The sequence below is a fragment of the Bison bison genome, unplaced genomic scaffold, assembly GCF_000754665.1.
Source record: "Bison bison bison isolate TAMUID 2011002044 unplaced genomic scaffold, Bison_UMD1.0 scf7180017864308, whole genome shotgun sequence".
Taxonomy (NCBI): Eukaryota; Metazoa; Chordata; class Mammalia; order Artiodactyla; family Bovidae; genus Bison; species Bison bison.
In genome coordinates, this window is record NW_011494880.1 from 134920 (window position 1) to 157075 (window position 22156).

Consider the following 22156-nt stretch of genomic DNA (forward strand, 5'->3'; position numbering starts at 1 on the left):
CAGATGACCATTATATCTACTACTGCAGGCAGGAATCCCTCAGAAGAAATGGAGTAGCCATCATGGTCAACAAAAGAGTCTGAAATGCAGTACTTGGATTCAATCTCAAAAACGACAGAATGATCTCTGTTTATTTCCAAGGCAAACCATTCAATATCATGGTAATCCAAGTCTATGCCCCAACCAGTAATGCTGAAGAAGCTGAAGTTGAATGGTTCTATGAAGACCTACGAGACCTTTTAGAACTAACACCCAAAAAAGATGTGCTTTTCATTATAGGGGACTGGAATGCAAAAGTAGGAACTCAAGAAACACCTGGAGTAACAGGCAAATTTGGCCTTGGAATATGGAATAAAGCAGGGCAAAGACTAATAGAGTTTTGTCAAGAAAATGCACTGGTCATAACAAACACCCTCTCCTAACAACACAAGAGAAGACTCAACACACGGCCATCACCATATGGTCAACACCGAAATCAGATTGATTATATTCTTTGCAGCCAAAGAATACACAGAAGAACTATACAAAAAAGGTGTTAATGACCTGGATAACCACAATGTTGTAGTCACCTAGAGCTTAGAAATCAATGTTCAAAAAACTAAGATTGTGGAATCCTGTCCCATCACTTCATGGTAAATAGAAGGGGAAAAAGTTGAAACAGACAGATTTTATTTTCTTAGGTTCCAAAATCACTGGGGATGGTGACTGCAGCCGTGAAAATAAAAGATACGTGCTCTTTGGAAGGAAAGCTATAGCAAATGTGGACAGCGTATTAAAAAGCAGAGACATCACTTTGCTGACAAAGACCCATATAGCCAAAGTATGATTTTTCAAGTACAGATGTGAGAGATGGACCAGGAAGAAGGCAGAGCACTGAGGAATTGATACTTTTAAATTTTGGTGATGGAGAAGACTCTTGAGAATCACTTGAGGAGACCAAACTTGCAAGGAGATCAAACTTGCAAGGATATCAAACCAGTCAATCCTACAGGAAATCAGCCATGAATATTCATTGGAAGGACTGATGCTGAAGCTCTGATACTTTGGCCATGTGATGCAAAGAGCCAACTCATTAGAAAAGACCTTGATGCTGGGAAAGATTGAGGGCAAAAGGAGGAGCAGGCAGCAGAGGATGAGATGGTTAGATAGCATCACCAACTCAAAGGACATGAGTTTGACCAAACTCCAGGAGATAGTGAAGGACAGGGAACCCTGGCATGCTGCAGTCCATCGGGTCACAAAGAGTTGGCTACAACTTAGTGACTGAACAACTGCCACAACAATGGTAACAACAGTATGTTACTAAACACAATATGTAGCAGATGATGAATATTCAGTATATAGCAGGTAATAAATCATCTTCATTTTTTGACACCAGTTTTACATTATTAAGTAAAAATCAATAAAGATACTAGAGAGATGTACATTTATATAAAATCGGCAAATGAAAGGTTTATTTCTTTAAAAAAAGAGAAAAATAATGTAATATTTTTGCTGTTCATTTAAACAGTGGAAACAGTGGCTGACTTTATTTTTGGGGGCTTCAAAATCACTGCAGATGGTGATTGCAGCCATGAAATTAGAAGATGCTTACTCCTTGGAAGGAAAGTTATGACCAACCTAGACAGCATATTAAAAAGCAGAGATATTACTTTGTCAACAAAGGTCTGTCTAGTCAAGGCTGTGATTTTTCCAATAGCCATGTATGGATGTTAGAGCTGGACTATAAAGAAGGCTGAATGCCGAAGAATTGATAGTTTTGAACTATGATGTCAGAGAAGCCTCTTGAGAGTCCCTTGGACTGCAAGATGATCCAACCAGTCCATCCGAAAGGAGATCAGTCCTGGGTGTTCATTTGAGGGACTGATGTTGAAGCTGAAACTCCAATACTTTGGCCATCTATGCGAAGAGCTGACTCATTTAAAAAGACCCTGATGCTGGGAAAGATTGAGGGCAGGAGGAGAAGGGGACGACAGAGGATGAGATGGTTGGACGGCATCACTGACTCAATGGACATGAGTTTGGGTAAACTCTGGGTGTTTGTGATGGACAGGAAGGCCTGGCATGCTGCAGTTCATGGGGTTGCAAAGAGTCGGACACAACTGAGCGACTGAACTGAACTGAACTGAATGTAATATTTTTGCTGTTCATTTAAGACAATAGCTGTACTAAGATTAAATTTACATAACACTGCTTATAAAACACAGATATACACTGTGCTACAATTACTGACAAATTCTCAAAATGTTTTCTTTATAAAGACATTATGAAGAAAAGGGGAAACATATACATCATATTTGTGATATTAATTTAGTTGTGTTACTAAAATTCATGTATATTCTGAAGTGATTTGGAAATCAGATATTTTTGGTTTCATAAATTTGGCTTTTAAATAGTAATATCTGTTCAAAATATTGAACCAAAATACCTGTTCAAATAAGACAAAAACAAGGACAATTGAAAGGAACTCAGATTATACCTACCTTTGTAAATAGTATCTACATAGCTGTAACTGAATAAAGTTTTTTACCATTTATCAGTGATGGAACCAAAATATTATTACAAACTTGCAGACACAGAGGACAATTTGTTGGTTACCATATTTAGGGGGGTAGAAATATATGGGTGGGGGAGTAGGAGGGAAAAACTACTGAGAAGTATATAAGCTCAAGGATGCATTGTACAACACTGGAAATAGAACCAATATTTTCTACTAGTTTTAAATGGAAAGTAATATTTAAAAATTGTGTAAATTTTTAAACGAGAACTATCCCAACATATCACTTCCAAGTCGATTTTGTTTAAATTTTATAATTCTTCCAAACAAGACAAAAATGGCAGCAATCAAAAAGCCTAAGAATACACCTACATTTATAAATAATATCTTCATAGTTTAAACTGGCTAATTAGAAAGTACTAACTATTTACCATTTATCAGTGATCGGGTCTAAATAATAGCATAGAAAACTTGGAAGATATTGAATGTAGTGGGAATTTCAGATTGATTATATCAAGGTTGTTTACTGAAAATAAATTGTTACAAGAGGTTAAAACATTTTTGGAATTCACTTGCTGAAAGAAAGTAAAGTGGACATCTATGTTTCCCTACTTTAACTTCATTCTCAAACTTCTTAATTCTTCTATTCCCATTTCAGTGATTCTTCTCATTATAATGATTAGATCTTTCAAAATTTCTCCACTGTCTTTAAACCACTGACAAACCTTTCCCGTAAAACCATGAAAAAATATTAATGTGACACTCATGGACGGAGGAGCCTGGTAGGCTGCAGTCCATGGGGTCGCGAAGAGTGGGACACGACTGAGCGACTTCACTTTCACTTTTCACTTTCATGCATTGGAGGAGGAAATGGCAACCCACTCCAGTGTTCTTGCCTGGAGAATCCCAGGGACGGCGGGGCCTGGTGGGCTGCTGTCTATGGGGTCGCACAGAGTCAGACACAACTGAAGCAACTTAGCAGCAGCAGCAGTAGCAGCACAATAGGTTATTGATGACTCAATATGAATTGAGTGAATCTTACTTAATGTGAAGACTAATGAGTCTTCATATGAGAACTTCTCCAGAAAGAGTATCTAGTAAAAAAAAATATACTCACGAAGGATTATTAATAACTTCCTTCAATGCATTGAGCAAATCTTCTGTTGACATTGTTTCCAAGTCCAGTCTGACAGCAGCTCCCTTGGCCTTCATGTGAACAATGTTATGAGGTTGATCAGCAAACAAAGGAAGGCCCACTATAGGGATCCCGTGGTAGATGGCCTCATAAATGCCGTTGCTTCCACCATGAGTTACAAACGCTTTGGTTTTTGGATGACCTAAGATTGAGTGAATTTCAATAAAATTATTAATTTTAAGTCTTAGAAATAAACTGAGAAAAGTGCATTATAAGGTAACTAAGGGAAACAGTGTCTTCAACAACAGGTTATTACACATGTGAAAGTCCTTTTAAATTGCTTTGAGAACTCAGAGAAGTAACTGCTGCATCTGCTGAAGGGGTAAATGAAGACTTCATGAAAGAAGTGCTGAGTCACTTGGACTTCACAAATGAATCCAGGATTGGCAGGTGAACAACTTGAAAGAGCATTCTGGGTAAAAGAAACCACATGTGCAAAAAAAGAGGAGAGCATGTCAGAAATTATTCTCTTAAAGATATAGTGGAGTCATTTAGTCTGATTAGGAATGGTGTCGGGGAAGAGAAGGGTAATGGTAGAGGCACTGGAACCAGAGGAAGGAAAAGTAACCTTTTATCTTGGAGTGTTTTATCACCTCATAAAAATGATTATGAATTTTTTTTTTCTTACAGAAAGTGAAGAGTCACTGGTAATAAAAGGAGAGCTCTTATTTTCAGTAGCATTTAGCATACCCCTACAGAAGGGAAAAGATAGATGTAACGAAAGAATTCAGAGACAGAACAACAATCCAAGAAGTTATTGAAACGTTCATGGTGAGAAATAATTACAGCTAAAATAAAGATTCTGGTCATAAGGGATATGACTGTGTGTAGTAAAATGCCAATTGTTATGGGTGTGTATGCTAAGTCGCTCAGTCTTCTCCAACTCTTTGTGACCCCATGAAGAGAAGCTCGCCAGGCTCCTTTGTTCATGGGATTTTTCAGACAGAAATATTGAAGTGGGTGGCCATTTCCTTCCCCAGAGGATCTTGGGGATCCATGGACAGAACCCACTTCTCCTGTATCTCTTGCACTGGCAGGCAGATTCTTTACCACTGAGCAGATTGGGAAGCCCTGCCAACCGTCCCCATTTCCCCTAACATAATAAATAGAAATGAAGCAGTAAAGTTTTCTTTTTGAGTGTTTCAATAATTCTCTATATCTTTGTTTCCCTTTGAAGTACTATCCCTCTGCTCAGCTGTTATTCATGTTTTCAATATTTTTTTTTTCTGCCAAGTCTTACCAAGAAGGTCATTTTGGGGGATCCACTTATACAGCTGAGTATTGGGTCCTAGGGTGTCTGGTTTCTTGCCATCGTATCTCCATAGAACCTGTTAAGGTAAAGGTAATAATTTAAAATTATTATCTATCAAAGACAGTCCCTGCATGGCTATAGCACCTGCCATATATATTAATATATATATATATATAATGCATACATATATATATATATATGAGATAAATTGGAGCTATATTAGTTACCTTTCTGGCAGAAAAATCAGACCTTTTATAAAGTTTAACAGACTCGTTAAATAGTTGTCCACTATTAAGTTACTGTGTGTACCTTTTGTGGAATCTGGGCAAGAGCTGATGCAATCACATTGGCTCTTTCTTTTGACATGTTACTGACCATTGAACCCAATGAAAACACCACAATGCCATTTTCTCCAGAGCTCTGCACAAACTCTTCCATTTCCTGTGAAAAAAAGAATTTGTTCCATCACAAAAGAGCAGCAGCATAGCAGACATTATTGAAGGGATTGATGCAAGCAACTAAAGGGAGAAAATAAGATATAGTCTGAAGAAACTAGAGTAGTAGCTTCTTAAAAAATATTGTGGAAGGATACACATAACAGAAAATTTACTTTCTTAATCATTCCTAAATGTATAGTATTGTAGTGTAAAGTATATTCACACCATGCAACCAATCTCCAGAACTTTTTCTGGAGAAAAACTGGAAGTCTATGCTCATTAAGAAACTCAGTTTTCTCTTTCTCTACCCTGTGTTTCTACAAATGTAAGTAGTCTGGATACTTCTTATACAGTAAATCCTACAGTATTTGTCTTTTTCTGATTGGTTTATTTCACTCAGTGTAAGGTTCATTCGTGTTGTGACATGTCAGAATTTCCTTTTAAAGATAAGCAATATTTCATCATTGTGCATATGACATTTTGTTTATTGTTTTGTCTCTTGATGGACACTTGGGTTGCCCAACTTCTTGGGTCCTGGGAATACAGCTTTTACTTACTTGTTGTGCAAATATCTCACCCAGAGGAATTGCTAAGCTATATAGATAGACAAGTTTTATACTAGAAAGTGTACATTATTCTTACTGCATGCTATATAGCTAGTTTATAGACTGATTCCCTTTCCCTGCACCCCACTATGTTCTTGAACATGCTAACTTCGCATCTTGGACTTTGGTCACATGTGCTAATAAGTATTTAACACTAAAAAATATTTTGAGTAAACTGTATATGATTTTCAGTAATGACTTTTTTTTTTTTTAAACAGACTTCATCCCTTTGGAGGGAAATGGGTCATATGAGGTCATTTCTTTTATTATGTATAATTGTGCAAAGGTGTTTGCATATAAGCAGGAAATGAGATAGAGCCAGTACATAGTAGTGACAAGGAGGTGCTGTTAAACAGTATTATACTCAGCCTCTGCATCAGTTAGGTTGTTAATTACTAACAGATTTTTAGAAGCTACACTGCAGGATTTAATTCATTTGTAATTCCTTATTATTCTAGGTCTACTAAATCATTTATTTATTTCAGGCAGAGTTCTTGAGAATTATTTTAGGTTCATCATTAGTACTTCATTTCCCTATTAGTACATGAAAAATTTATTATTTGAATTACTTTATGTTTATCATTCACTCAGCTCTGTAATCCTTATCCCTTACCTTCAACTTTGTCATAATTTCCCAAACTCTTTATCTAAATTTCTAATCAGAGACATGGAGGAGTCTGACATTGTATTTTGGAAATTCTGTGAAACAGTTCTGTAAGTCCTATTTATAACCCAGAGATGTACTTGCATAGTTATTTATTTGAGCCACCATATTTCTGAGTTTGTTTACATATGGCACCCCTTGTCAAAACTATATTGTATAATTGATGTCATGGTACGATGTGCTATGTCCAACTGTGTTGAAGGACCCTCAGTATCACCTACATTAGTCCCCCCAGGGTGCACTTACCCCACAGTGGGAAAGGTGCCCCAGGGCTTTCTGCAGCAGAGATCAGGTCACCTTTTGAGTAGTTCATTTCAAACTAAATAAAGTTCCTTTCGAATCTGAACTTGCCTGGAATTGTTTCTGAATTATTTTGTCTTGTGATCCTTGATCCTTTCTAATTAAAAACTTACTTTCTATACTAGAATAAGTCTACTGTGATCAATGTTCTCTAGTTTTAAAATATAGAGGAGCAAATTTTTTTCTAGATATTTGATCAAAATCACATACTCATATTTTCTTAGTTCTTTCTTCTATTTTAGGTTCATTATTCTTTTCTATCTGGAAAATAATGACCCAATTCTTCCATCATAAAATGTATACTTAATGATACTAATTATTTTGTAAAACTTCTTTACAAAACTATTTTATAATCTAAAAAAGAAAAGAAGGAATTTTTTAAACTTAACCTTGAAGACTGTATTTGATGAGCTTTTTCAAAAGTATAATTTCACCCTGGTGATATCAGTCTTAATATTAAGACACTGAACTCTCTTAAGATTCTCATAGTATATCCAGGTAATGATTGTATTTCCAGTGAGCTGTGTAGCATAAAGTTACTCATTTTCAATGTTTTGCTTCATTGGCTTGCTACCCAAAATTTTTCATCTATTTTGTGAAAAATGCATCCAATTAGTGTTATTGTAATACATCTTATCTCTACAAATCAATTACTGATATGGACTGGTTCATCTTTCTCTGATATCTTAAAAAAAATAATATAAGTTCATGGCAAGAAAATATGCAAAAGTATGAAAAATTATTTAAAAGGGAGTAAGATTTACTAAAACTCTCTATTCTGAGATATTCTTAATTTCAAATTCATATGTTTTTAGAAAATGTTGAAAATGTATTTGACATATTACCTTATGTAAGCTAAGATGTAAAACATGATGATTGATACATCTATTATTGTAATACGATTGCCATTTTACTGATGGTTCAAATTTTCATCATTATGATTTCTTTTTTTTTTTTTGGTGGCTGGATAAATTAACATCTGGCCTTTTAGCAAGTATGATGATTATAATAAAATATTGTAGTCTATATTCACTATTTTGTACCTTATATCTCTAGGGCTTATTTACTAAGAAAACTTACAAGTTTGTATCCTTAAACAACATCTCTCCTATTTTCCACCTACCAGGCCTTCGAAGGAGAAGGAAATGGCAACCAGGGACGGGGGAGCCTGGTGGACTGCTGGCTATGGGGTCACACAGAGTCAGACACAACTGAAGTGACTTAGCAGCAGCAGCAGCCCCTGGAAACCACCATATTACTCTCTATTATTATGAGTCAGCATTTTTGGATTCCACATGTAAGTGATATCACACAATATTTATCTTTCTCTGTCTTTTCAAAGAAGTAAACAAAATTAAAAACCTTTAGCTAGACTTACAAAGAAAAAGAGGACTCAAATAAATACAATTATAAATGAAACAGGATGCATTAAGGTTGATACTGCAAAAGTATATAGGATCCAAAGGGACTACTATGAATAATTATATGCTAACAAACTATATACCCAAGAAGAATGGATAACTTTTTAAAAACACAACCTACCAGAACTGAGTAAGGAAGAAATAGAAAATCTGAATAGCCATAATGAGTAAAGAAGTCAAATCAGTAATCACAAACCTACCAACACGTAAGATGGTTGGATGGCATCACTGACTCAATGGACATGAGTTTGAGCAAGCTCCAGGAACTGGTGATGGACAGGGGAGCCTGGTGTGCTGCAGTCCATGGGGTCACAAAGAGTCAGACATGACTGAGTGAATGAACTAACTACTAACCAACACATAAAACACCAGGACCAGATGGCTTCACTGAGGAATTCTATAAATCAGTATAGGATAATTAATCCAGTTCTTCAGAAAATCTTAAAAATTAAAAAAGAGGATACAAGGCCAGCATTACACTTATACCAAATAGATAAGAACAGTACAAAAGTAAAAACTACAGGCCAATGTCCAGACTATAGTATAGGTGCAAAAATTATCAACAAAGTATCAGCAATTAAATTCAAGAACACATTAAAAGAATTATATACCAAGACCAAGTGGGAATTATCTCTAACATGTAAGGATGCTTCAGTGTATCCAAATAATAATTGTGATACACTGCATAAATAGATGGAGAAGGCAATGGCAACCCACTCCAGTACTCTTGCCTGGAAAATCCCATGGACAGAGGAGCCTGGTAGGCTACAGTCCATGGGGTCGCAGAGAGTCGGACACGACTGAGCAACTTCACTTTTACTTTTCACTTTCAGGCATTGGAGAAGGAAATGGCAACCCACTCCAGTGTTCTTGCCTGGAGAATCCCAGGGACAGGGGAGCCTGGTGGGCTGCCATCCACGGTGTCGCACAGAGTCGGACATGACTGAAGTGACTTAGCAGCAGCATGAATAGAATGAAATATAAAATAACTTTATTATTTCAATAGATGTACAAAAAACATTTGATAAGATACAACATTCTCTTATGATAAAAACCCTCAACATAGGGAAGAAAGAACATAACTCAATGTAATAAAGTTACATTGTAAAAATGTAATAAAGTTACGATGTAATAAAAGAGATGCATGACAAACCCAGACCTAACATTATATTCAACAGTGAAAGTTTGAAAGCTTTTTCTCAAAGATCAGGAACAAGATAAGAATGCTAAATGTCATATTGATTCAACATAGTCCTAGCTAGAGCAACTAGGCAAGACAACGAAATGAAAGGCATCCTAAATAGAAAGGAAGAAATAAAATTTTCATTTTCTTTGCAGAAGACATTTTTTTTGTGCAAAAAATCTCATAGATTCAGCTAAAAACCTGAATTAATTAATAAATTCAATAAAACTGCATTAAGGTTATATGCTGATAATATCAACATACAGAAATTAGTTCTGTTTTTATGTACTGACAATGTAACTTCTGAAAAAAGCTATCCCAGTCACAACAGCATCAAAAGAAGAAAATAACTAGGAATAAATTTAATGAATGATGTGAAAAATCTGTACAGTTATTACAAGCATTTTTTTTAGAAATACAAGAAAACACAGATAAATAGAAAGTTGTCCTGTGTTAATGGATCAGAAGAATTAGTATTGTTAAAATGTTCACACTGCTGCTGCTGAGTCGCTTCAGTCGTGTCCAACTCTGCGACCCCATAGACGGCAGCCCACCAGGCTCCACCATCCCTGGGATTCTCCAGGCAAGAACACTGGAGTGGGTTGCCATTGCCTTCTCCGAAAATGTTCACACTACCCAGAGCCAAAGGCAATTTCAAAGACACCTCCCAATTTTAAATTATATTACAAAGCTGCAATATTTCAAATCATATTGTACTGGCAAAAAATAGACACATTGACCAATGGAACAGCATTCAAGATTTAGAATCAAAATCCTGAGAATATAGTCAACCAATATTCAACAAAGGAAACAAGAATACCCAATGGGTAAATAACAGTCACTTCTTTATTTTCTGAGAAAACTGAATAAACATAAGCCAAAAAATGAAATGAGGCCCTTATCTTACACCACTCACAAAAATAACTCAAAATGAATCAAAGATTTAAACATAAGACCAGATACTATGACACTCCTACCTACAAGAAAACATAGGGATGAATCTCCCTATGTTTGATTTTGAAAATAATTTTTTGATATCACAATCACAATAAAAGAAAAAAATCAACAAACTGGACTGTGTGAAACTTAAAAGTTTCTTCATAACAAAAGAAACAAACAACAAGATGAAAATTCAACCTGCAGAATGGAACAAAAATGGTTTTGTAATCACATGTTGAGCGAGGAGGGTAATATCCAGAATATATATAGAACTTATACTACAAAATTCAATTAAAGAATGGGCAGATTATCAAATTGACATTTTCCAAACAAAATGTCCAAATGACCACCAGATATATGAAAAGATGCTCAATAACACTAATCATCAGGGAAATGTATTTCAAAACCACAATGAGATATTACCTCATACCTGTTAGAAAGTCTGAAACTAAGAAGAGATGTGTTGTGAGAAGGTAGAGAAAAGTGTCCCACTGTCAGTGGGGATGTAAACTGTTTAGCTCTTAGAGAACACAAAATGAAAGTTCCTAAAATAATTAAAAATAGATCTGCTGTATGACCCAGTTATCCCATTTCTGGGTATGCAGCCAAAAAACAAAAATAAAAACAGGATAGCAAAGAGATATATATGCTCCCGTGTTTATTGTCACATTATTCACAATAGCTAAGAAACAACTTATGTGCCCATCAATGGGTAAATCCCACGAGAAAGAAGGAAATCTTGCCAATTTCAATAACATAGATGGACCTTGAAGACATGATGCTAAAATTTGTGCTTTAATTCTAATCTTTATCTACTTCTATAATGAAATATGAATTATGACATATATCATGAAAATTGTAATTCTAGCTTACATTCTTTTTTAACCTTCAGGAAAATTGTGACCTTTTAATATTTCTTATTTTACATCTGAATATTGCATTATAGCTGATTTAGTGTAATTAAGTATTTTTATGAAAATATAGATTTATACATATATTCATTTATATTGTTGAAGAAGGTTGTTCATTTTAGCTAGAGCCTTATAACTTACAAAAATATTTTAGTCATCTTGCTCACCTGATTGCCAAACCTTAAATATTCTTTTTTTAAATTAAAAATTTTAACTTTAATATGTTAAATTTGCTTTAGTAAACTTTATTAAATTTATTGAATTATTTGCATTAACTTAATTTTTTTAATTTAGTAAACTTTTTAAATTTATTTTTAAAAAACTCCATAGGACTTCCCTGGTGGCTCAGTGTTACAAGAATTTGCCTGCAAAGCAGGAGATGCAAGTTTGATCCCTGGGTCTGGAATGTCCCCTGCAGGAGGAAATGCCAACCCACTCCAGTATTCTTGCTTTGGAAATCTCATGGACAGAGGAGCCTGGTGGGCTACAGTCCGTCGTATCGTAAAAGAGTCGGACACAACTTAGCAACTAGACAGCAACAATGGAGTATCTACTTTAGTAGCTTTCTGAGTAATATAATCTCAATTAGGAAAGTCATCTCAATTTCAGTAAGATTCCTGGCAAACATTGGGCTAGTGATAGTATATTATAGTAACAAAATAAGAATAATGAAGATAGTTAATATTTCTTCTGGATCATTAGGTGCTACTGACATTTTGGATGTTTCACATACTTACAATTTTTCCCTCAATGACAATATGAGGTTGCTACTATTATAAGATTTAGTGTTGTCCTATCCGTGAATATGTTGCCTGTATCTTGAACAACCTGCTGAATATTCTCCTTTCCCACTCTACCGTTTACAATTCAACCCAATGACTACATCCTGGTTTTTTTTTGAAGGATATGTGACCATATCTCTTTCTTATCCCTTTCAATGTTCTTGCAGGTGCTCCTGCTAGATGTTTCTCATGTTAATAATTATCTGTTTCCAATTCACCTTACCAGCATTATCAGCCTCTTTACTTAGTCTCTTCTTGTTTAGACTGAACTTGTACTTCTTGGGAACTGTCATTATCAGTCTACCTGCTTTTCTTTTCTATCTTCTTCCATCCCAACCCTATTCCTTCTGTTTATTCATGAACATCTTTCAGATGTTCCTATGATTCATGCTGGATGTTTCTTTAGCACAGTGGTCTTTTCTTTTATAATGCTTTTATATACTTTTTATGACTTCCTTGTATTCTGTCTTTCTAGGTGGAGTGTCAGGTGGCAGAAACTGTCTATATATTTCTCTATATTAGCTCTCCCCAAATAAGTTATATATATAATTATCCTATAGTAGGATAATTATGCTACTATAATTGTAACTAACATTATGCTAATATTAAAATATGCATTATATATTTACTATATTTTTATATAATAATATAACTGTAAATGTCTGATACTTCATTATGTGTTGAAAAGTGAAGTCATAATTTAACATATTCTCAAAGTCTCTAGCATGTTCTGTTTATTCTGTGATGTTAATAAATTTCAAATACTTGTGTTGACATAGAAATATCAATTTCTAACTGGAAGTTCACTGTATCCAGCTTCCCACATCTGACTCATTGCAATCAAACATTTTAAATAAAGAATGCAGGATGATTCCTATTGAAAACACAAAGTTAACAAAGAATAACAAAGAGGAGTAGGTGACCTTAGGCAGGGATTTGGCAGGTTTGCAGTGGAGCCCTCCAACAAATTCAAAATTTGGTAGCCGTGGGCGAGGAAATGAAAAATCCCAATAGTTTCGAATGAGCCACATTTCAGCTTTCCCCATTGTCTCAACTAATGTAGTGGGCCTTCCTGAAAGTGAAAATAAAAACAAAAACAACAACAAATGTTGGATCAAATGAGAATATTGCTGTGTGTGTATATATATATATTATGCTTAGTCACTCAGTCGTGTCTGACTCTGCGACTCCATGGACTGCAGCCATCCAGGCTCCTCCATCCATGGGGATTCTCCAGGCAAGACTACTGGAGTGGGTTGTCATGCCCTCCTTCAGGGGATCTTCCCAACTCAGGGATGGAACCCAGGTCTCCTGCATCGCAGGTGGATTCTTTACCATCTGAGCCACCAGGGAAGCCCATGTATATACATTAGGTAAGTTTTATAAAGGACCTTGGGATGATGTGACCAAATATGTTTCAATGTAACTGTTCTTTGACAAATATACAACATTAGATAGGATAACATGATATATAACACTATTTGGAAACTGAACTTCACAAGTAGAAACAATTTCTAAATGCTACCTAGATACTTGAGCTACAAATATGTGTTTAATTCTCAGTGTACATGTCTTCATTTGCCAAAACATTTTATGAGATTTTTAGTGACTTACACTTTTAAGTTAAAAAGAAAGACATTTTGTAAGTTGATAGATAGTCACTTGCAAAAGTCCTACGTGCTTCAAATTGTGGTTAATGACTTCCTGGTATCCAGTACTAGTAAAGGACTACAAGGTTGTACCTCACCCTATAATTTAAGTGTTTTCATTTCATGATATTTATAAGATTGATGGGTATTTTATATTTTTATTTGAATGTTTCACTTATTTGAGACAAATTTCAGTAAATTTATATTTATATAAACACACTCCAAGGCTCTATAAAGATAGGACTTAATGCTACCAACTAAACACATGACTTACCTAGTACTTCACTGTAAAACTGATTCCAGTTCTTCTCATTGTATGCCTGGAACCAGAAGTCAAAATACAGTACATATATCATATTTTTGACCCTCTCCATGAATGTCATGTGATCACTTAATTCTGAAAACATAGCAGGTACATAGGATGGTGGGAATGGAAGCCTTCCACTCTTCTTTTCAACTGAAGATCCAGGTGTGGAGTAGAGACTATACATGAATGGTATTTTAAGTATCTCAGCCAGCAGCTCACCACAGGGTCCAACAGCATCTGCAAAAATGACATCGAACCTTTCTTCATGCAGTTTTGTCATAAGTTTCTTATTTGAAACAACTTCTTTACACATCTTCATTAAAATATCAGAATATCCCCAAAATAAACTTTGCACCATTGAAAGATGATTCCAAAAGAAGTCTCTCACTGCATGCATCCATGCCTCAACAAAAAGTTTGACAAAATTCTCACTTTCTTCTTTAGTTAAAGATGGAGGGAAAGTCTCCAATTTGAGAGAAGATGGTTTTTTGGGATCAATGAAAGTGGTAACTGAAGGTGTCAAAACAGTCACCTCATGACCCCTTGTCACAAGTTCATCCAGAATTGTCTTCATATTCATCCAATGACTATATTCCATTGGCCACACCAGCACCTTTCCACAACTTCCAGAATTAAAGTAGCAAGTCAGTTGTAGCAGCAGCAGAAGTGAGAGCCATTGCATAGACATCTTGTGCATATGCAGTACTTTAAGCAATTACTGAAGACTTTTTCTATTGCTCAGGCTTATATCCAGAAGACATCAATCAGAAGTTAAATTATAACTCCTATGCGTAAAGTAAATAGATTACACATATAGTCAGCAGATGTGGAAATCAGGTGAAAGGGGAAAATATAGAACACTTCGAGATTATGCAGTGTGTTTATTACTGTTTTATCACCGCTGTCACCAATCTAAAAGTCAATGAACTTTTACACGCAAATCAATTATATTATGTAAGAAAGAAGTGTAAATCACTGCAAATGAGAGGCTCTTGTGTCTGCCGTTTCCTTGACACAGAATTAGAGAAGGGTGACATCAACAAGATGCATGGTTAGGAGGTCCCAACGCTTATGTCTTTTACAAAAATAGCAAAACCAAAAAATGAACAATTACTTTGGGAAATTGTTTGGAAATTACTTTGGGAAATTTCTGGACTACAATGAAGAAGCAGCAGAAACCCTGCATATTGCAAAGTCTGAGGATCACCATGTAGAAAAGTGTGAGAAAGAGTTTACCTCTCCCACCCCTTCCTCTAGCTCAGAGGAGCTTGGCACTGGCAGAGATCCCCTCAGAGGGATTTCAGCCCATGGGGAAAAATAGTGCAGGGGAACTCCAGCAACCTCATCATCATGACCTTTGCAGCCTTGCTCTTGAGCACTTCCACAGTGTGCACCTACACTGATTCAAGACAGAGCTGCCCAGCGTCCCTGCTGTTGTGTCCTTCCTGAGGCTGAAATTTTGCTGTGGTGAGACCTGATCTTGGGGTCAAGGCATCTCCCCATCACTCTGTACCCTGCTTTCCCTGATTGAGGTGTCACAGTGCCTTACCTTCTGTGCAACTGGAGTTTCTGATCTGCGCCTTGCTTCCTGGTTTGTCTTATAACAGCTGTGGTCATGCTGCTGTTTATTTGGGTCTCACGCTGTTAATCCTAGTCTTGGTTTTGACTGGCCATTACCTAGGCTGAGCTGCTGCTGTTTCACACACCATTCCTGGGTCCTGAGTCACGGCTTAACCTACCATTGCTGGTGTAACAGTGCAGACACTCTGTGCCTCACCATGGGTCCTAGTCAGGGTTCTGATCCACAATTACTGTGTTCACACCACTGCTTCTCTGTAACCTAGCCATGGGTTCCAAGCAGTAGCTCTGATAGGTCATTACTAGGAACATACTGCTGATGGTCTCTGACTTCCTCTGTGGCCAGAATCCCCAGGCTGTGTGTCCCAGGTACAGCACCTCCCCTGGGCCTAAGCCACTGCACAACCCTGTCATCTCAGGGCCTTTACCTCTGCTGCATTCCCCTTACCTCCAAAATATATTAACAATGTGTTATATGTCTAGAAACACAACTTATACATGTTTTACATGCCTGCTTTTTATATTTGTTAAGAAAGAAAAGGAGAAGATAAATGCACTTGTGTGTGTGTTTGTGTGTGTGTGTTAATTTGCTTCTGTAGTGTCCAACTCTTTATGGTCCTATGGACTGTAGCCTGCCAGGCACTTCTGTCCATAGGATTCTTTAGGCAAGAATACTGAGTAGATTGCTGTGCCCTTCTCTAGGGGACTCTTTTTGATCTAGGGATCAAACCCATGTCTCTTATGTCTCCTCCGTTGGCAGCTGGGTTCTTTACCACTAGTGCCATCTGGGAAGCCTATATCACTTATACTGTCTTATATAATTTCTTACCTTTACCAGTGCTCTTTGGTTTACCATGGTGATTAGAATTGTAGCCTGGGTTTACCTTCTTAAGCCATAGGTTTTCCTTCAGTTTTTTTCTGTAAGGTAGATTTCCCAGCAATGTATTCTTTTTGGGTGGATAAGGGTAGAGGACTATCTATATTTTGCCCTCAGTTTTGAAAGAGTGTTTCATTTGATATCATGAGAAATGCTGGGCTGGATGACTTAAAAGCTGGAATCAAGATAGGCAGGAGAAACATCAACAACCTCAGATATGCAGATGATACCACTCTAATGGCAGAAGCAAAGAGGAACTAAAGAGCCTCTTGATGAGGGTGAAGGAGGAGAGTGAAAAAGCTAGCTTAAAACTAAGTATTAAAAAGCTAAGATCATGGCATCTGGCCCCATTACTTCATGGCAAGTAGAAGGGGAAAATATGGAAGTAGTGACAGGTTTCCTCTTCTTGGGCTCTAAAATCACTACAGATGGTGACTGCAGCCATGAAATCAGGAGATGTTTGCTTCTTGGCAGGAAAGCTATGATAAACCTAGAGACTGGGTTAAAAAGCAGAGACTTTATTCTGTTGACAAAGTCTGTATGGTCAAGGCAATGATCTTCCCAGTGGCCACGTAAGGGTGTGAGAGTTGGACCGTAAAGAAGGCAGAGTGCTGAAGAATTGATGCCTTTGAACTGTGATTGCTAGAGAAGACTCCTGAGAATCCCTTGAACAGCAAGGAGATCAAACCATCAATCTTAAGGGAAACCAATCCTGAATATTTGGTGGAAGGACTGATGCTGAAGTTGAAATTCCAGTATTTTGGTCATCTGATGCAAACAGCTGATTCATTGAAAAAGTCCCTGATGCTGGAAAGATTGAGGGCAGAAGAAGAGGGTGTCAGAGGATGAGATGGATGGATGACATGAAAGATAAAATGAATATGAACTTGGGCAAACTTCAGGAGATGGTAAGGGTCAGAGAGGCCTGGTGTGCTGCAGTCCATGGCATCGCAAGGGTTGGACACGACTGGGCGACTGAACAACAATGGGCGACTGACTTCGTTTGATATAGAATTTTTGATTGACAGTTTTGACTATCTGGATTTTGACTATATCATCTCACTGCCAGAGAGCATCCACTGTTTCTCATAAGATATAAGCAGTATCTTGATATTCCCTTGCAAGACTGAATTATTTTTCTTTAGTGCTTTAAGGTTTTCTGGTTTTAGCTTTCTTTTGTGTATGTTAGTGTGCTTCATTATGTACCAATATTCTCTAACCCTCTTTTCATTTTTTTGTCTCTGTTCTTTGGATTATATTATGTTATTGATATATCTTCAAATTCACTTACTTTTTCATCAGCTTCTTATTTATTCCCACTAGTGAATTTTTCATTTCAAATATAGTACATTTCAACTCCAAAATTTCCATTTGTTATTTTTATAAAATATGATTTTTATTTCTTATTTTTATACTCTATTAGATGTACATTTTTATTATACCTTTCTTCTTTCATCATAGTTTCATGAAGATAGGTTGTAAGCTTCCAAAATTTATACATTTCTCCTAAGTTCTCCAATTTGAAGGAATATAATGATACTGAATAGTCTCTTATGATCACTTATATTTTTATTTTAGTTTCTAATTGTATTTATTTCAGTGTTTCGTCTTTTTGGTAGTTTCTTTTGGGTCACTGAATCCACTGACATTAGCTAATTTGAAGTTTTTCCTTGTTAGAGCCAACCATTAGTCCCTTTCATAAGCAGTTTCTACTGACTGTTTTTTCACCATTTAGGTCACGTATTTATATTTCTTTATATGTCTTGTGAAATTATTGTTAAGGTATTACATTTAGACAATGGAGTGTAGCAACTCTAATTCCATGTCTTGTTGCTGTTGCTGTTAAGTCGCTTTAGTCGTGTCCGACTCTGTGCGACCTCATAGATGGCAGCCCACCAGGCACCCCCGTCCCTGGGATTCTCCAGGCAAGAACACTGGGGTGGGTTGCCATTTCCTTCTCCAATGCAGGAAAGGGAAAAGTGAGAGTGAAGTCACTCAGTCACGTCTGACTCTTAGCGACCCCATGGACTGCAGCCTACCAGGCTCCTCTGTCCATGAGATTTTCCAGGCAAGAGTACTGGAATGGGTTGCCGTTGCCTTCTCCCCATGTCTTATTACTGATATATGTTTACTGACTACATGGACTATTTTAATAAAGTCTCTTTCCCTTACAGGGTAAAGCATCTGATGTAGCTATTTGGAGGGTGCAGCTGCTGCAATATTCACATTACCTGGGCAGACAGTGCTTTTAGTAGCATTCTTCTTTTAACTGTCTCCTTTCATCTCACACGCCACTAAAGTAATACTCAAAATTCTCCAAGCCAGGCTTCAGCAGTACGTGAACCGTGAGCCTCCAGATGTTCAAGCTGGTTTTAGAAAAGGCAGAGGAACTAGAGATCAGATTGCCAACATCTTGTGGATCATTGAAGAAGCAAGAGAGTTCCAGAAAAACATCTATTTCTGCTTTATTGACTATGCCAAAGCCTTTGACTGTGTGGATCACAATAAACTGTGGGAAATTTTGAAAGAGATGGGAAAGCAGACCACCTGACCTGCCTCTCGAGAAACCTGTATGCAGGTCAGGAAGCAACAGTTAGAACTGGACATGGAACAACAGACTGGTTCCAAATAGGAAAAGGAGTACATCAAGGCTGTATATTGTCACCCTGCTTATTTAACTTACATGCAGAACACATCATGAGAAATGCTGGGCTGGATGAAGCACAAGCTGAAATCAAGATTGCTGGGAGAAATATCAACAACCTCAGATATGCAGATGACACCACCCTTATGGCAGAAAGTGAAGAAGAACTAAAGAGCCCCTTGATGAAAGTGAAAGTGGAGAGTGGAAAAGTTGGCTTAAAGTTCAACATTCAGAAAATTAAGATCATGGCATGCGTCACTTCATGGCAAATAGATGGGGAACAGTGGCTGACTTTATGTTTTGGGGCTCCAAAATCACTGCAGATGGTGATTATAGCCATGAAATTAAAAGACACTTACTCCTTGGAAGGAAAGTTATGATCAACCTAGTCTATTAAAAACCAGAGACATTACTTTGTCAACAAAGACCCATCTAGTCAAGGCTATGGTTTTTCCAGTAGTCATGTATGGATGTGAGAGTTGGACTATAAAGAAAGCTGAGCGCTGAAGAATTCATGCTTTTGAACTGTGGTGTTGGATAAGACTCTTGAGAGTCCCTTGGACTGCAAGGAGATCCAACCAGTCCATCCTAAAGGACATCAGTCCTGGATGTACATTGGAAAGACTGATGTTGAAGCTGAAACTCCAATACTTTGGCCACCTGATGGGAAGAGCTGACTAAATTGAGAAGACCCTGATGCTGGGAAAGATAGAGGGCAAGAGCAGAAACAGACGATAAAGGATGAGATGGATGGCATAACCAACTCAATGAACATGAGTTTGGGTAGGCTCTGGGAATTAGTGAGGGACAGGGAGGCCTGGCATGCTGCAGTTCATGGGGTTGCAAAGAGTCGGACATGACTGAGCGACTGAACTGAACTCAACTGAACTTCATACTGTTAGATTTCATCAGTTGTTGAGTGATTGTATTATAGCTGTTGATCTCTTCTTGGGGGCATAAATTGCTCCAAAATCTGACCCCTTGCCAGATAGTTTTAAAAGTCAGTGTTTGAGATGTGTTCTGACCTCAGGAATTCTCTTCGGAGCTGTGTCTTTCTCTGATTTTCTCTGATAAACTAGTTTGTCAATGTTCAGCTTGTATCTGTCATTAAACAATTACCTTCCTCTTAACTGTTTACCAACAGATCTTTCATAGCTTGTGGATGCTCATAGGCTTGATCTTTTCACAGTCTTATTCTATTAAGTGAGCCCCTTAAGAATAGCTTTTTTATCCTAAGTCTCCCTCTGGTCAAGCTTTCTGAACTTTCTCTTCAGAGCTGGAAATAGGAACAGTGTGGCACATGTCTTTCTCTGTGACATCCCTCTTTTGTATGTAAACACTAGTGCCAATTTTTAGTTTTCCTTTTCATCATGGAACTTAGATTCTATGAATGAGCTGGGAAAACACCTTTTGGGATTCAGTATTCTCAATATTCTGTGCCTGAATAGAACCTCGGCCCTATTAGTGGTGCTGGTGGAAGAAGGGGGAACTTTGATGGCCATACTTATCTGGAAATTAGCCACTGTAACTCATAACTAGGGGGTATGTGTGTGTATATGTGAGAAAATCAAGTGCTAAACCCTTCTTAGATGATACAATAACACTCAAAAGAGAGCTGTGGATAGTGAGAACCTAGTGTTCTTTCTGAACCTACCCAGAATGAAGTCTAGTTTTCTGAATTAGAATGATGAGAGAGGGAGATGTTTTGGGTTTAAATGGCAAAGGCTTTCAATGATTTTTCTGTTAATGTATTTTTCTGAAATAAATGTGTCTTTACTTGCTGTATATCTTTAGGGAACTTTCTAGAAACTAAATGGTTGTTTTAAAATATAAATTTCAGTAGTTATTCTTACTTCACTTAAGAATTTGTTCATGGAATATATCATGTTGCCATTTCAGAAATGAGAGTGTTTGGGCTTCAGCTATGGCTCAGTGGTATGGAATTAGTCTGCTAATGCAGGAGACACAGACTTGATCTCTGGTTCAGGAAGATCCTATATACTGCAGGGCAACTAAGCCAGTGCATCACAGCTATTCAGCCTGCACTCTAGTGCTGGGGACCTGCAACTACTGAGCCCATGCATTTCAACTACTGAAGCCCAAGCATTAGGACCAGTACTCTGAAACAAGAAAAGCCACCTCAGTGAGGATCCTGTGTACCACAACTAGAGAGTAGCCCTCACTCTCTGCAACTAGAAGAAAGCCTCTGCAGCGAGACCCAGCACAGCTACACATTAAAGGAAAAAGAAGGGGGAAGTCAAGGTGCAAAATTTTCTATCTATGTTTATCTATCTACATTGATATGTAGTTGATTTACAATTTTGTGTTATTTCAGGGGTATAGTATAATTAATTAGTATTTTTTTAATTACATCCCATTATACTTATTACAATATATTGGGTAATAATTCCCTGTGCTGTTTGGTAGATTCTTGTTGCTTATTTTATGTATTGTAGTTTGCATCTCTTATTCCATACTCTTAATTGGTTGCTGTCTCCCCTGCTGTTTGGTAAGCATAAGTTTATTGTCTATGTCTGTCAATCTGTTGTATATAGATTCGTTTGTATTATTTTTTTAGTTTCTATATTAAGTGACATAGTATTTTTCTCTTTGTGACATATTTCACTAAGAATAGTGATCTCTAGTTCCAACCAAGTTATTACAGATGTCAGTATTTTATTCTTTCCAAGGATGAGTAATATTCCTTAGTACACATATGCCACACCTTCTTAAAATAATTGTCTGTTAATGGGAATTAGATGGCTTCCATGCTTTGAGTGTGTTAGTTGCTTAGTCATGTATAACTCTGCAACCCCATGGACTGTAGCCTGCCAGGCTTGTCTGTCCATGGAATTCTCCAAGCAAGAATATTGGAGTGGGTTGCTATTTCCTTCTCAAGGGGATATTCCCGACCC

General features: G+C 37.0%; 1 protein-coding gene across 1 annotated transcript in view; it reads right to left on the reverse strand.

Moving 5' to 3' along the window:
- The window catches only part of LOC104997404 (UDP-glucuronosyltransferase 2B4-like), a 22323-nt gene extending 7467 nt beyond the window's left edge, over window positions 1–14856 (reverse strand). The window contains exons 1-5 of the mRNA XM_010852118.1: window positions 14110–14856; window positions 13110–13258; window positions 5254–5385; window positions 4933–5020; window positions 3615–3834 (exon numbers count right to left, since the gene is read on the reverse strand). Of these exons, the coding sequence (XP_010850420.1) occupies window positions 3615–3834; window positions 4933–5020; window positions 5254–5385; window positions 13110–13258; window positions 14110–14839 (1319 nt within the window). The 5' untranslated portion in view covers window positions 14840–14856. The remainder of the gene's footprint in view (window positions 1–3614; window positions 3835–4932; window positions 5021–5253; window positions 5386–13109; window positions 13259–14109) is intronic.
- Between the last annotated feature and the right edge of the window lie 7300 nt (window positions 14857–22156).